This window comes from Anolis sagrei, chromosome 1 (assembly GCF_037176765.1).
Source record: "Anolis sagrei isolate rAnoSag1 chromosome 1, rAnoSag1.mat, whole genome shotgun sequence".
Lineage (NCBI taxonomy): Eukaryota > Metazoa > Chordata > Lepidosauria > Squamata > Dactyloidae > Anolis > Anolis sagrei.
This window is the reverse complement of record NC_090021.1, coordinates 344,154,952-344,171,570: the sequence shown is the minus strand read 5'-3', so window position 1 is coordinate 344,171,570 and position 16,619 is coordinate 344,154,952. Positions and strand designations below refer to the sequence as shown.

At 40.6% G+C, this 16,619-nt stretch overlaps 1 protein-coding gene across 1 annotated transcript in view; it reads left to right on the top strand.

Moving 5' to 3' along the window:
• The window catches only part of LOC132781659 (cytochrome P450 2C44-like), a 40,647-nt gene extending 24,774 nt beyond the window's left edge, over positions 1–15,873 (top strand). The window contains exons 6-8 of the mRNA XM_067463163.1: positions 655–842; positions 7,450–7,591; positions 15,767–15,873. Coding sequence (XP_067319264.1) covers positions 655–842; positions 7,450–7,591; positions 15,767–15,837 — 401 coding nt within the window. The 3' untranslated portion in view covers positions 15,838–15,873. The remainder of the gene's footprint in view (positions 1–654; positions 843–7,449; positions 7,592–15,766) is intronic.
• The last annotated feature ends 746 nt before the right edge of the window (positions 15,874–16,619 follow it).

Genomic DNA, 16,619 nt, shown 5'->3' with positions numbered 1-16,619 from the left:
AGTTGATGCCTCAGAGTCCCATCTCAGTGTAGTGGCCAAAAAGGATACCATAGCTGATGGTATCAAAAGCTCTGAAAAGTTCAGTAGATCCATCACGGATTCTCTGCGTAGGTCATCCACCACGGCAAAGAAAGCAGTAATTGTTTCGTATTCAGGCTTGAATCCAAACTGAAATCATAGAATCATAGAATCAAAGAGTTGGAAGAGACCTCATGGGCCATCCAGTCCAACCCCATTCTGCCAAGAAGCAGGAATATTGCATTCAAATCACCCCTGACAAATGGCCATCCAGCCTCTGCTTAAAAGCTTCCAAAGAAGGAGCCTCCACCACACTCCGGGGCAGAGAGTTCCACTGCTGAACGGCTCTCACAGTCAGGAAGTTCTTCCTAATGTTCAGATGGAAAAATGTAATAATGTCTAGCTCCATAAAACGGTTGGCACCCACCTCTTGGGATGGAGTGGCTCCACTTTTCAGTAGCGTCTCTCTTTTGATAGTCATGAATTTAAAATGTGGCTTACTATGATGAAAATATTCACATAGATTTGAGGGCAGATCCTTCTTGTTTTCTTGCAATGAACTAGAACTTGTCTGATTTCTCTGACGTTTGCTGGATGTTGGTTTCTTGATACGTCACCTTATCCATCTCCTGGCAGAGAAAGTGCAGGAAGAGATTGACCGGGTGGTTGGCCGCTCTCGGATACCCGGCATGGCTGACCGTGGACAGATGCCCTACACAGATGCGGTCATCCATGAGATCCAGAGGTCCATCGCTTTTGCTTCATTGACCATCCCCCATGCCACGGTCAAAGACACGCCATTCAGGGGATACGTCATCCCAAAAGTGAGTTCTCTGCTTCTTCTTCCAGAAGTGCAGTGATCCCAGTAAAGCTGAGTGATATATTGGATAGGGCTGGGCGGTTTCGTTTCGTTAATTCGTAATTCGTTAAAAATTCGTTATTTTTTTTATAACGAAGCGATAACGAACCATTCTGGAGCAACTTAAAAACGAAACAAATTTTTAAATTCGTTTCGTAAATGCTTCGGATTCGTTATGTATTCGTTTCGTTATCGGTTTGAGGTCGTTTCGTTATTATTTCCGCATGTCTGGGGCAAGTTTTATAGTTGTTTTTTGTTTAATTAGTGAAAAAAAAATTATAATATCACACCAACAGTCAACAACAGAGGGAGAGGGAAGCTTCAGAAGTTCCCCCTGTCCCATTTGGAGGTTTTTTAGCGTATTGCGCGGTCGCGTCCGCCATTAACGAATCGATTCGTTGTTGTTTCGTATTTGTTTCGTTAATGTTTCGTAATTTTTTTAACATTTACCAAATTTCGTTAATATCGAACTTTTTAAAAGAAAAATTTCGGAATTCTTTTAAATATCGAAACGCAAAAAACCCCAAAAAACGAATCGATTTTAGAAACAAATTTTTCCGTTGTTACCCAGGCCTAATATTGGAGACAGTGACGAATAGTTCCACAACATTCAATGTGCAATTATTTGTTAGTCCTCATAAGTTGGATTAAAATTGTTAAATTCATTCTTACGAGGCACTATCCAACTCATGGTTGTAGTCCATGCCAAAAACTTAAAAATCAAAACTTACCCATTTTTTCCATTTACATTTTGTAAACATCACAAGCCTCCCAAAATCAGTTTCATTTTCAGCACAAGGAAGCAAAGCAAAGCCAAAAAGGCTGCCTTTCCTCTTTAAATTAGTGGTCTCTCGCCATGAGGAAACTGAAATTAAATCCAGACAAGACAGAGGTACTCCTGGTCAGTCGCAAGGCCGAGCAGGGTATAGGGTTACAGCCTGTGCTGGATGGGGTCGCACTCCCCTTGAAGGCGCAGGTTCGCAGCTTGGGTGTGACCCTGGACTCATCGCTGAGCCTGGATCCCCAGGTTTCAGCAGTGACCAGGGGAGCATTTGCACAGCTTCGGCTCGTGCGCCAGCTGCGCCCGTATCTTGGGAAGTCTGACTTGGCCACGGTGGTACACGCTTTGGTCACATCCCGCCTTGACTACTGCAACGCTCTCTACGTGGGGCTGCCCTTGAAGACGGCCCGGAAGCTCCAGCTAGTCCAGCGCGCGGCAGCCATGTTGTTAACCGGAGCGGGACGCAGGGAGCACACAACGCCCTTGCTGTCCCAGCTCCACTGGCTGCCGATTTGCTACCGGGCCCAATTTAAGGTGCTGGTGTTATCCTACAAAGCCCTAAACGGTTCCGGCCCAAAATACCTTGTGAACCGCATCTCGGCCTACGAGCCCACGAGGACCTTAAGATCATCTGGGGAGGCCCTTCTCTCGGTCCCGCCTGCCTCACAGGCACGCCTGGCGGGGACGAGAGAGCGGGCCTTCTCGGTGGTGGCCCCCCGGCTATGGAACTCCCTCCCTGCTGAAATCAGACAGGCGCCTTCCCTCATGGCCTTCCGCAAGGGCCTGAAAACCTGGCTCTTTGAAAAGGCCTTCAATTAAGTGCTATGTTTTTTGGAATGACCACCGGAATGGACTATGACTATGAGACTGGCTATGACCCCAAACTAGACGAAGCGGATTTTTATATGTTGTGTTATGGTCTTATGCTACTGTAAATTGTTGTCTTTTCTGTGTCATGTACACCGCCACGAGTCGCCTCTGGGCTGAGAGTGGCGGTTAACAAGTGCAAATAATAATAATAAATAATAAATAATAATGAGGAGAGGTAAGCAAAAGGAAGAAAGCAGAGTTTTCTGTGAAAGAGACTGAGAGAGCACAGAATTCTGGGAAATATAGTTTTGGAAGGCCAGGAGCCCTATGGCAGAGAATTCCAAAGGCCCTGCCCTGAACTACATTTCCTAGAATGCTGCTCAGCATCAGGAAGCCCCAATCAGGAGAGGGAGAAATGTGTCCCTCAGTCGCAGCAGCAGCCAGAGTTCTCATGAATAGTTGAATCTGCAAAAAGGAGGGCTGACTGAGACTTCTAGTAAGTCAATCTGTGTGCTGGGCTGGGAAGAAATCCCCAAATTGACATTCTATTGGTTAATATTGTTGATTGGTGAGTAATATTCTGTCACGCGCTGGGCCTGTGACAATTGACTTTGAATAGGACGTGCACTTTGTGCCCAGCGGGAAGCCAGGGCGCCTCGAAGAGAGGCCCTCAAGGGTTTTCCTGTAGAAATGGTCTTTAATGATTTCACAAAGTCCATTATTATTGAACAAATTAAACAGATATTTCTCAAATCTTCAATGAGTCAAACAAATGCTTCAAGGCTTTGAGTCAACTGGTGGCTTCCTTACTCTTGTCCTCAAGGGACAAGCAACTGTCTTCATTAATTGTTCTTTCACTTTAAGAGGAAAACGCTTTTTTAACCTCTCCCAAGCTTTACTGATGTGGGTTCTACTACCGGATTCAAACTGCGTCTTGGGCACTGAGTAGACCTACCAGTCAAGGCTTGCAGATTCTCCAGCTGGAGTTCTTTGGGTCTGTAAAGCTGCTTTCCCCCAGAATTTCTTAAGAAACCTTTCAGGGCTGTTTCCCTCAGATGCTGTAAGGCTGAAAGGCTGTAAGCTCCCTGCCAGAGCTTTGAGACTGTTCTCCCTGGAATTCTTAGGAAGTGAAGCTTTTCTGCAGGTGAAGCTACTCCACGTCCTTTAGCTTGGTTTCCTTCTGTAAGACTAACTAAAAATGGCTCCCTCTCCTCCCATGACCCTGGGAGAAGGGGCGGATCCAAACTTAACAATGATAGACAGGTGGCTTGCCCCATGACTGCAAACCAAGGGAAGTCACCTTTTGCAAAATCCCTGAACCCTTGAATGCATGCAAACATTTAATTAAAATAAAATAAAATTGGAGCTCCTTGTTACAACCCAGAGCAGGAAACTGGACCCTAAGACAACAATCCACCACACTTGGCTTCAGGAAAATCAATCCTTTTTATTGATGAAAGATGAGTACAAAAAGAGAGGAAAAAATGCAAGGTAAAAAGCCACAGTAAAAATCAGCAACAAGAAATGTCCATGAACAAGATCAAAAACCCACAATAACACTGCTAAATCCTGTTAGCAATCTAGTACTTGAAGCACTAGAAAAACTCCTTGGAACAAAGCCACTGGAAGCAGGAGAACTGCAAGAGTCTGCACATGAATTTGAAACGATGCCTGGTCTGAAGATGCATCCAGGCGGGAGGCACTTACAGCCGAGAAATCTATTACTTGACATGCCTGAAGGCTTTGAAGGCCTTGTTTGCATTTCTCTCAATCTAGCTGACCTTCGTAAACCTTGCGATTCTCCCCTGCTCTGCCAAATCTGCCCTCTCCTATCCTCATTAGAGAGCCCAGGTGTCAGATTCTCTGAAGAGCCAAAAGGGAGTGAAAGTTTACCATTTGGCTCTGAAATATTCTCATGGGAATTTGGACTTTCGCTTTCCAAGGCTGCAGGAGTTTCTTCTACATTGACCTCAGAATCAACATCCTCATTAGCATCAGGAAATACAATCAGAGAATCAGGTTCAGGTTCAGGTTCACACACAGGCTGAACCCCAACACTCCTGATACAGAAGTACCAGCACAGGTAATCTCCAACGAAAATCTCCAGCGGAAGCATGCTGGGCCCATAACCATTATTGATTGGTGGGTAATAAAGCTGTGTGGCAAGCAGCCATATAGTAATGAATCAGCTTTATTTACAAGTAAATACCACAGAGTCACACTGCAATGTCTGCTCTGGCAAAATCAAGAATGGCGATGCTCAGCCTTCTTTATCAGCAATAGACACCCTCCTCGCATTCTATTGAGGCATCCGGTCTCACACAGAGGAAGTAGGAAGTTAACACATATATACCTTCTAGGAAACATACAAAGCTCTGTGGTTTGTTAACTCTATATCTGCTAGACAGTATTACACACACATGGTTACAGCTTTAAAAACACACACTTTTAAAATATACTTCCTAAATCAAACACTAGCAAATATGAGAGATAAACATTCAAGGAGATAGCTGGTGTGGCTGAAGAAAAAGTCTTTCCCTAAAATCAGTTGACGTATGTATATTTCTGAAAGATGGGTTATTATTAGGCCTGAGTAACAACGGAAAAATTTGTTTCTAAAATCGATTTGTATTTGGGGGGTTTTTTTGTTTCGATATTTAAAATAATTACAAAATTTTCCTTTTAAAAAGTTCGATATTTACGAAATTTCGTAAATGGTAAAAAAATAATGAATCGATTTCCGAAACAATAACGAATCTATTCGTTAATGGCGGACGCGACCGCGAAATACGCTAAAAAACCTCCAAAACCTTCTGAAGCTTCCCTCTCCCTCTGTTGTTGACTGTTGGTGTGATATTATAATTTTTTTTCACTAATTAAACCATAAAACTGGCCCAGACATGCGGAAATAATAACGAAACGACCTCAAAACAATAACGAAACGAATACAATATCGAAATACGAAGAATTTACAAAACGTTTTTGAAAATTCGTTTTTTTAATGATTGCTCCAGAATGGTTCGTTATCGTTTTGTAATTGAAAAAATTAACGAATTATTAACGAATTACAAATTAACGAAACGAAACCGCCCAGCCCTAGTTATTATGTGTCATTGTACAGAAAATACAAGAAAGTCACTCTTTATAAACATGCTTATTATAACTTTCAAAATTTCTCAAAAAAATTGTAGACATGTGAAACATTCTGAAACTTGGTGGGCTGGCAAGTGCAATGAGGGAAAATGGTGTCCTGAGATGATTTTTATGCAACTGGTTTTAAAGAGGATAAGTGATTTTAATGTTTGTATATATTTATGGTTTTATGTCCTGGCATTGAATGTTTGCCGTATATATTCAAACTTCAAGAGAGGAGATTCCATCTGAACATGAGGAAGAACTTCCTGACTGTGAGAGCCGTTCAGCAGTGGAACTCTCTGCCCCGGAGTGTGGTGGAGGCTCCTTCTGTGGAGGCTTTTAAGCAGGGGTTGGATGGCCATCTGTCAGGGGTGATTTGAATGCAATATTCCTGCTTCTTGGCAGAATGGGGTTGGACTGGATGGCCCATGAGGTCTCTTCCAACTCTTTGATTCTAGGATTCTAGGATTCTATGATATGTTGTGCTCCGCCCTGAGTCCCCTGAGTCGGGGTGAGAAGGGCAGAATATAAATGTCTTAAATAAATGAATAAATGAGTAAATAGTAGGCCTGGGTAACAACGGAAAAATTTGTTTCTAAACTCATTTCGTTTTTAGGGGGTCCATTGCATTTCGTTTTTTAAAAGAATTCCGAAATTTTCTTTTAAAAAATTTCGTTATTTACAAAATTTCGTAAATTTCATATTGATTTGTTAATGGCGGACACGATTGCGCAATACGCTAAAAAACCCTCCAAATGGGACAGGGGGAACTTCTGAAGCTTCCCTCTCCCTCTGTGGTTGACTGTTGGTGTGATAATTTATTTTTTATCACTGATAAAACAAACAACAACTATAAAACTTGCACTAGACATACGGAAATAATAACGAAACAATTTCGAAACAATTTCAAAACGATTTCGAAACAGTTTCGAAACAATTACGAAACAATTACGAAATAAATTGAAAAATTCGTTTCGATTTTTAGTTGCTCCTGCATGGTTCAATATCGGATCGTAAGCTAATTTAAATACGAATCAATAACGATTTACAAAATTAACGAACAAAACCGCCCAGCCCTAATAAATAGCAGTGGTAAATGTGTTCTACCATTGTAGCAAGTTTCACCGTAATAACTGTACAAATGGGGGAATCAGGCGTTAGGAGTAAGGAGCCCTTAAAGTTTCTCCACTTGTGCAATTACTAGGGCTGGGCAACCACGGAAAAATTTGTTTCTAAACTCGATTTGTTTTTAGGGGTTTTTTGTGTTTCGTTATTTAAAAGAATTCCGAAATTTTTCTGTAAAAAAGTTCGATATTTACGAAATTTCGTAATTCGTAAAATAATTACGAAACAATTACGAATCGATTACGAATCGATTCGTTAATGGCGGCCGCGATCGCGCAATACGCTAAAAAAACTTCCGAAGCTTCCCTCTCCCTCTGTTGTTGACTGTTGGTGTGATAATTATATTTTTTTTCACTGAGAAAACAAACAGCAACCCTAAAACTTGCACCAGACATGCGGAAATAATAACGAATCAATAACGAATCAATAATGAATCAATAACAAATCAATAACGAATCAATAACGAATCAATAACGAAACGAATTTGAAAAATTCGTTTCATTTTTTAGATGCTCCAGAATGGTTCATTATCGATTTGTTATCAAAAATATAACGAATTTTTAATGAATTACGAAATTAACGAACGAAACTGCCCAGCCCTAGCAATTACTATAACTAAAAAGTAGCCACTATCTGACCCCAATAATCCATTTCCCCAGGCCTTATAATTTCAAAATCTTCATGTTTTGGTTGTTATCTCTCCAAATCCAATACTCTGCAGGGCACCACAGTCTTTCCTGTTCTGATCTCGGCACTGCATGACAACAAGGAATTTCCCAACCCCAACGAGTTTGACCCAGGACACTTCTTAAATGAAGATGGGACCTTCAGGAAGAGTGGCTACTTCATGCCCTTTTCGACAGGTAAGACCATCTCTTCTTCCCATTGGGTAGCAACCTTGGACATCATGTGGTCAAGCAGCTCTTTCTGGGTTCTGTATGTCCTGTTTTGCCCCACAAACAACCAAGGGTTAAAGCAACTACAAAAATTTACTGTTTGAAATAAGACAATGGGTTTATATATCTGTGGAATGGCTGGGGTGGGGCAAAGAGCTCTTTCTTGCTAGAGCTAGGTGTGAATGTTTCAGCTGACCACCTTCATTAGCATTTGAAGGCCTGGCTGAGCCTGGGAAAATGTTCTGTTGAGAGATGTTAGGATGTGCCTGGTTGTTTCCTCTCTGCTGTTTTGCTGTTGTAATTTTAGAGTTCTTTAATACTGGTAGCCAGATTTTATTCATTTTCATGGTCTCCTCCTTTCTGGCTACCAGTATTAAAGAACTCTAAAATTACAACAGCAAAACAGCAGAGAGGAAACAACCAGGCACATTTATTTATTTACTTTGCTTATATACCGCTGTATCTCAAGCCCGAAGGCGACTCACGGCGGTTCACAAACAGTAAAAACAGTAGAAACAGCAGTGGATCCATACAACATATAACAATTGACTTAACACATTATCCATAAATTACCAATAAGCAATTACAATGCACAATTATTACAAAAAACAACTGTACCCAATCTTCTCATCATCCAAGCGTAGTCCAGGTTCGTCGTCCATTGTTCCATTCCTATGTTCCATTACCAGATTGCACATCTTAACACCTCTCAACAGAACATTTTCCCAGGCTCAGGCAGGCCTTCAAATGCTAATGAAGGTGGTCAGCTGAAACATTCACACCTAGCTGCAGCAGAGAAGAGCTCCTTGCCCCACCCCAGCCATTCCACAGATATATAAACCCATTTTCCTACTTCCAACAGACCTCACTACCTCTGAGGATGCAGGTGAAACGTCAGGAAAAATGCCTCTAGAACATGGCCCTATAGCCCGAAAAAAACCCTTGTGATTCCAGCCATGAAAGCCTTCGACAATCTATATTATTATATTTTATTACTATTTTATATATATTATTAATTATTTATATTATTTATTTATATATTATTTTTATATATTATTATTATTTTATATATTATTTTTATATTTTATTACAAAGTTGTGTGTTTTATTACATTTTAATTTGTTATCTTACTACTTATATTAGTACTTTATTTTATTATTTTGTTATTTAATTTTTTATTCTATTTGATTATTTGGTTAATTGATTAAAATGATTTTAATTTGTATTTTTACAAACTTTCTGTACTTTAATTTCATCCAGAATTTATTTTATTTTTTAATCAGTTTGTTAGTTGTAACACCAGCCATCAACTTATTTTATTTATTTTATTTATTTTATTTATTTTATTTATTTTATTTATTTTATTTATTTTATTTATTTTATTTATTTTATTTATTTTATTTATTTTATTTATTTTATTTATTTTATTTATTTTATTTATTTTATTTTATTTTTTTATTTTATTTTATTTTTTTTATTTATTAATCAGTTTGTTAGTTGTAACACCAGCCATCAACTTATTTATTTTATTTATTTTATTTATTTTATTTATTTTATTTATTTTATTTATTTTATTTATTTTATTTATTTTATTTATTTTATTTATTAATCAGTTTGTTAGTTGTAACACCAGCCATCAACTTATTTTATTTATTTTATTTATTTTATTTATTTTATTTATTTTATTTATTAATCAGTTTGTTAGTTGTAACACCAGCCATCAACTTATTTTATTTATTTTATTTATTTTATTTATTTTATTTATTAATCAGTTTGTTAGTTGTAACACCAGCCATCAACTTATTTTATTTATTTTATTTATTTTATTTATTTTATTTATTTTATTTATTAATCAGTTTGTTAGTTGTAACACCAGCCATCAACTTATTTTATTTATTTTATTTATTTTATTTATTTTATTTATTAATCAGTTTGTTAGTTGTAACACCAGCCATCAACTTATTTTATTTATTTTATTTATTTTATTTATTTTATTTATTTTATTTATTTTATTTATTTTATTTATTTTATTTATTTTATTTATTTTATTTATTTTATTTATTTTATTTATTAATCAGTTTGTTAGTTGTAACACCAGCCATCAAATTCAGAGGGAGAGGAAAGCTTCAGAAGATCCCCCGGTCCCGTTTGGAGGTGTTTTTAGCGCATTGCGCAACAGCCTCCGCCATTAACGAATTGATTCGTAATTAACGAAATTTCGGAAATTACAAAACTCTGAAATCTTAAATTTCGGAAGTCATCAGAATTTCGAAACGCTAGCGCCTCCAAGAAACGAGTTTAGAACCAAATTTTTCCTTGATCGCCCAAGCCTAGTAATAATAGAGGAATACAACCTATTTCAGAGAAATACACCAAACTGACAACTGGAAAATAGAGGGAGAAACCGTGGAGGCCGTGACAGGGTTTGTATTTCTAGGCGCAAAGATGAGTGCAGACGCAGACTGTGGCCAGGAAATCAGGAGACGCTTCCTTCTTGGGAGGAGAGCAATGTCCAGTCTCGATAAAATAGTCAAGAGTAGAGACATCAGACTGGCAACCAAGATCCATTGCCTAGTCAAAGCCATGGTATTCCCTGTAGTCACCTACGGATGTGAGAGCTGGACCTTAGGGAAGGCTGAGCGAAGGAAGAGAGAGGCTTTTGAGCTGTGGTGCTGGAGGAAAGTGCTGAGAGTGCCTTGGACTGCGAGAAGATCCAACTAGTCCATCCTCCAGGAAATAAAGCCCGGCTGCTCATTGGAGGGAAGGAGACTAGAGACAAAGTTGAAGTCCTTTGGCTACATCATGAGGAGACAGCAAAGCCTAGAGAAGGGAATGATGCTGGGGAAAGTGGAAGATAAAAGGAAGAGGGGCCGACCAAGGACAAGATGGATGGATGGCAGCCTTGAAGTGACTGGACTGACCTTGAAGGAGCTGGGGGTGGTGACGGCTGACAGGGAGCTCTGGCGTGGGCTGGTCCATGAGGTCACAAAGAGTCGGAGATGACTGAACAAATGAACAACAACAACACCAAACTGAAACAGAGGAGTAGTAACATTGGAGGTTTCTACCCGTGAAGATGTCTATGACATAAATTCGGGAAGCCAGAGTGAAAACATTTGGGTAAAAATCAATGGGGAAAGAATTAAAAAATCTACTACTGAGAAGAACATCCTCATTGTTGAACAGTGGAATTCAGTGCCTCAGTGTGTGGTGGAGACTCCTTCTTTGCAAGCTTTAAAAAAGAAGTTGGATGGTCCTCTGGCAGAGGTGCTTTGATTGTGGTTTTCCTGCCTGGCGGAGGGTTGGACTAGATGGCCATGTGGTCTGCTCAAACTTCAAGATTCTATCATTCTAAACCTCTCATTTATAGATTTCTCAGCTTGCTCTACATAAGATTTGGTTTCCAGACCTTTGACCATCTTGGTTACTCTAACTTTAGATATGCAAGCTGGGTAGATGCGGGGAATGATGCCGTGGATGGAGCGTGTCTGGATTTCAGGAAGGCCTTCTTTGACAAGGTCCCCCATGACCTTCTGGCAAGGAAACTAGTCCAATGTGGGCGAGGCAAAACTACGATGAGGTGGATCTGGAATTGGTTAAATGAACGAACCCAGATGGTGCTCCCCAAGGCTTCCCCTTCATCCTAGAAAGAAGTGACAAGTGGAGTGCCATCTGCAGAGTTCTGTCCTGGGCCCGGTCCTGATCAGGATCTTCATTCATGACTTAGATGATGGGCTAGAAGGCAGGATCACCAAGTTTGCAGACGACACCAAATTGGGAGGGAGAGCCAATAGTCCAGAGGACAGGAGCAGGATTCAAAACGATCTTGACAGATTGGAGAGATGAATGGCCAAAACTAACAAAATGAAGTTCAACACGGGAAAATGCAAGATACTCCACTTTGGCAGGAAAAACGAAATGCAAAGAGACAGAATGGGGGATGCCTGGCTCGAGAGCAGTATGTGTGGAAAAGATCTTGGAGTCCTCGTGGACAACAAGTTAAACATGAGCCAACAATGTGATGTGGCGGCAAAGAAAGCCAATGGGATTTTGGCCTGCATCAATAGGAGCATAGCGTCTAGATCTAGGGAAGTCATGCTCCCCATGCTCTATTCCGCCTTGGTTAGACTTCTTTACCTGGAATATTGTGTCCAATTCTGGGCACCACAATTCAAGAGAGATATTGACTCTAAGCTGGAATACTGTGTCCAGAGGAGGGCAACTAAAATGATCAAGGGTCTGGAGAACAAGCCCTATGAGGAGCAGCTTAAGGAGCTGGGCATATTTAGCCTGAAGAAGAGAAGGCTGAGAGGAGATAGGATAGCCATGTATAAATATGTGAGAGGAAGCCACAGGGAGGAGGAGGGAGCAAGCTTCCTTTCTGCTTCCCTGGAGACTAGGACGCAAGGGAACAATGGCTTCAAACTCCAAGAGAGGAGATTCCATCTGAACATGAGGAAGAACTTCCTGACTGTGAGAGCCGTTCAACAGTGGAACTCTCTGCCCCGGAGTGTGGTGGAGGCTCCTTCTTTGGAAGCTTTTAAACACAGGCTGGATGGCCATCTGTCAGGGGTGATTTGAATGCCATATTCCTGCTTCTTGGCAGAATGGGGTTGGACTGGATGGCCCAGGAGGTCTCTCCCAACTCTTTGATTCTAGGATTCTATGATTCTATATACTAGCTTGTGAATAATTTTGAAATTTGGTGTCTTGGCCAAAGGTTTCCAGTAGGCTTGGTTGATCAAGAAAAAAAATGGTTCTAAACTCTTTTCGTATATAAGGGGTGCTGGAGTTTCGATTTTAAAATTATTCCTCAAATTTTCTAGAAAAGAAGATCGGAAATAGTAAAAAAATCTGAATAGCTTCATTTACTTTGTTAATGGAAGGTGCCCTCATCCCTGTTAGTTTAAAATCTCGCAGTTTCCCCTCCCTAGGTGGGTGACTGCGAACGGCGATGGGTGGCAGGCAGGGGAACGAGGTGGGCGTGGCTACGGCCAGCTCTTCTTGACGGCCACTGGGGGCGTGGCCTTCAGGAAGAGCTGGGCGTGGCCACACACACCTCCTCGCTCTGCCACCCATCATCCTTTGCAGTCACACAGGGAAGGGAAACTGCAAGATTACTCAGTTCTTGTGGGTTTTTTCGGGCTATATGGCCATGTTCTAGAGGCATTTCTCCTCACGTTTCGCCTGCATCTATGGCAAGCTTCCTCAGAGGGTGAGGTCTGCTGGAGCTGGGAAAAAAGGGGGTTTATATATCTGTGGAATGACCAGGGTGTGACAAAAGGGCTAGGTGTGGATCTTTCAACTGACCACCTTGATAAGCATACAATGGGCTGACTGTGCCTGGAGCAAACTCTTCTTGAAAGGTGATTAGATGTCCCTGCCTGTTTTTCTCTCTGCTGTTTTTGCTGTTGCAATTTTAGAATTTTTTAATACTGGTAGCCAGATTTTGTTCATTTTCATGGTTTCTTCCTTTCTGTTGAATCATAGAATCATAGAATCCAAGAGTTGGAAGAGACCTCCTGGGCCATCATCCAGTCCAACCCCATTCTGCCAAGAAGCAGGAATATTGCATTCAAATCACCCCTGACAGATGGCCATCCAGCCTCTGTTTAAAAGCTTCCAAAGAAGGAGCCTCCACCACACTCCGGGGCAGAGAGTTCCACTGCTGAACGGCTCTCACAGTCAGGAAGTTCTTCCTCATGTTCAGATGGAATCTCCTCTCTTGTAGTTTGAAGCCATTGTTCCCTTGCGTCCTAGTCTCCAGGGAAGCAGAAAACAACCTTGCTCCCTCCTCCTCCCTGTGGCTTCCTCTCATGTATTTATACATGGCTATCATGTCTCCTCTCAGCCTTCTCTTCTTCAGGCTAAACATGCCCAGTTCCCTAAGCCGCTCCTCATAGGGCTTGTTCTCCAGACCCTTGATCATTTTAGTCGCCCTCCTCTGGACACATTCCAGCTTGTCAATATCTCTCTTGAATTGTGGTGCCCAGAATTGGACACAATATTCCAGATGTGGTCTAACCAAAGCAGAATAGAGCATGGGGAGCATGACTTCCTTAGATCTAGACACTATGCTCCTATTATGAAATTGTCCATGTGTTTGTGGATTTCAATGGCTTCTCTGTGTAGTATGACATGGTGGTTGTGAGAGTGGTCCAGCATTTCTGTGTTCTCAAATACTATGCTGTGTCCAGGTTGGTTCATCAGGTGCTCTGCTATGGCTGACTTCTCTGGTTGAAGGAGTCTGCAGTGCCTTTCATGTTCCTTGATGCGTGTCTGGGCAACGCTGCGTTTGGTGGTCCCTCTGTAGACTTGTCCACAGCTGCATGAGATACAATGGTAGACTCCTGCAGAAGTGAGAGGATCTTACTTTTAAAATCTTACAGTTTCCCATCCTGTGTGACTGCAAAGGGCGATGGATGGCAGGGGAATGAAGTGGGTGTGGCTCTTCTTGACAGCCACTGGGGGCGTGGCCTTCAGGAAGAGCTGGGCGTGGTCATGCCCACCTCACCCTTTCACATCGTGGCTTGTCACCAGGGGGGCCAGGGAAACTGCGAGGGAAACTGCCAGGGTAACAAATGCCCTGGGACAGTCAGGGATCACTGTACAAACTTGGCTTTGGCTTCTTTGTTGAGGAACTCTCCTAGACCTTCTTTGTGAGGCAACAACACTAGAGATTAGGCTTGGGCGGTTTCGTTCGTTAATTTCGTAATTCGTTATTAATTCGTATTTAAATTAGCTTACGATCCAGTATTGAGCCATGCAGGACTACTGTGAGGAGTAATTAATAGGGCTGGGCGGTTTCGTTCCGTTAATTCGTAATTCGTTAAAAATTCGTTATTTTTTTATAACGAAGCGATAACGAACCATTCTGGAGCAGCTTAAAAACGAAACGAATTTTTAAATTCGTTTCGTAATTGTTTCGGATTTGTTATGTATTCGTTTTGTTATCGGTTTGAGGCCGTTTCGTTATTATTTCCGCATGTCTGGGGCAAGTTTTATAGTTGTTTTTTGTTTAATTAGTGAAAAAAAAATATAATATCACACCAACAGTCAACAACAGAGGGAGAGGGAAGCTTCAGAAGTTCCCCCTGTCCCATTTGGAGGTTTTTTAGCGTATTGCGCAGTCGCGTCTGCCATTAACGAATCGATTTGTTATTGTTTCGTTAATGTTTCATAATTTTTTTAACATTTACGAAATTTCGTAAATATCGAAGTTTTTAAAAGAAAAATTTCGGAATTCTTTTAAATATCGAAACACAAAAAAACCCAAAAAACGAATCGATTTTAGAAACAAATTTTTCCGTTGTTACCCAGGCCTAGTAATTAAAAATCGAAACAATTTTTCCAATTTATTTCGTATTGTTTCGTAATTGGTTCAAAATTGGTTCAAAATTGTTTCGAAAATTGTTTCGTAATTGTTTCCATATGTCTGGTGCAAGTTTTATAGTTGTTGTTTGTTTTATCAGTGATAAAAAATAAATTATCACACCAACAGTCAACAGCAGAGGGAGAGGGAAGCTTCAGAAGTTCCTCCTGTCCCATTTGGAGGGTTTTTTTAGCATATTGTGCAATTGCGTCCACCATTAACGAATCAATTCGTAATTTTACGAAATTTCGTATATTTCGAACTTTTTTAAAGGAAAATTTCGGAATTCTTTAAAAAAACGAAACACAAGGGCCACCTAAAAACGAAACGAGTTTAGAACCAAATTTTTCCATAGTTACCCAAGCCTACTAGAGATATCTCAAAGCCATTGTAGCCTTCAACAAAAACATGGTTTTGTATTATAGCTGCAGAGGTCTAAGTGGGGTTTTTTTTGTAAACCTTATAAACCTTGACCAGACATCCGAAAATAATTCCGAAAAATGGGTAAATTGTTTCAATTCGTTATTACTCCTCACACTATTCCAGCATGGCTCGAAATTGTTTTAAAAGTCATTTAAATACGAATTCATTTCAATTTTAGAAGCTTACGAACCTGATCAACCAAGCCTAGTTTCCAGATGAGGAGGCCTGACCAAAGCAGAATAGAGTAGGACTACCAATACTCTTGCTGTCGGGACTATACACAGTTGTGTGCATCTTACAGCTCCCATTATGACCCTTTTCCCCTTCTTTCCTGGATCTCCTTGCAGGAAAACGGATCTGTTCAGGAGAAAGCCTGGCCCGCATGGAGCTCTTCTTGTTCTTCACCTCCATCCTCTAGAACTTCAAGCTGAAACCCATCACAGACCCCAAGGACATTGATGCCACACCTCTGGCAAAATCCATAACCAGATTCCCCCAGCCCTATAAGTTCTGTGTTATTCCTCGCTGAAGATCTCCTGCCTTGGGAACAAATGCCCTGGGACATTCAGGGATCACTGCACAAACTCGGCTTTGGCTTCTTTGTTGAGGAACTCTCCTAGATCTTCTTTGTGACGCAACAATTCTAAAGATTAGGGCTGGGCGATTTCGTTCGTTAATTTCGTAATTTGTTATTAATTCATTTTTTTTATAACAAAGCGATATTGAACCATTCAGGAGCAACTAAAAAACGAAACAAATTTTTCAATTCGTTTCGTAATTGTTTCGTAATTGTTTCGAAATCGTTTCGAAATCGTTTCGTTATTATTTCCGCATGTCTGGTGCAAGTTTTAGGGTTGTTGTTTGTTTTCTCAGTGAAAAAAAAAATATAATTATTGCACCAACAGTCAACAACAGAGGGAGAGGAAAGCTTCAGAAGTTCCCCCCGTCCCATTTGGAGGTTTTTTTTAGCGTATTGCGCGATCGCGTCCGCCATTAACGAATCGATTCATTATTGTTTCGTACTTGTTTCGTAATTTCCGAAATTTTGTAAATTTTGAACTTTTTTAAAGGAAAATTTCAGAATTCTTTTAAAAATCGAAACGCAAAAACCCCCAAAAAACGAATCGAGTTTAGAAACAAATTTTTCCATGGTTGCCCAGCCCTACTAAAGATGTCTGAAAGCCATTCCAGCCTTCAACG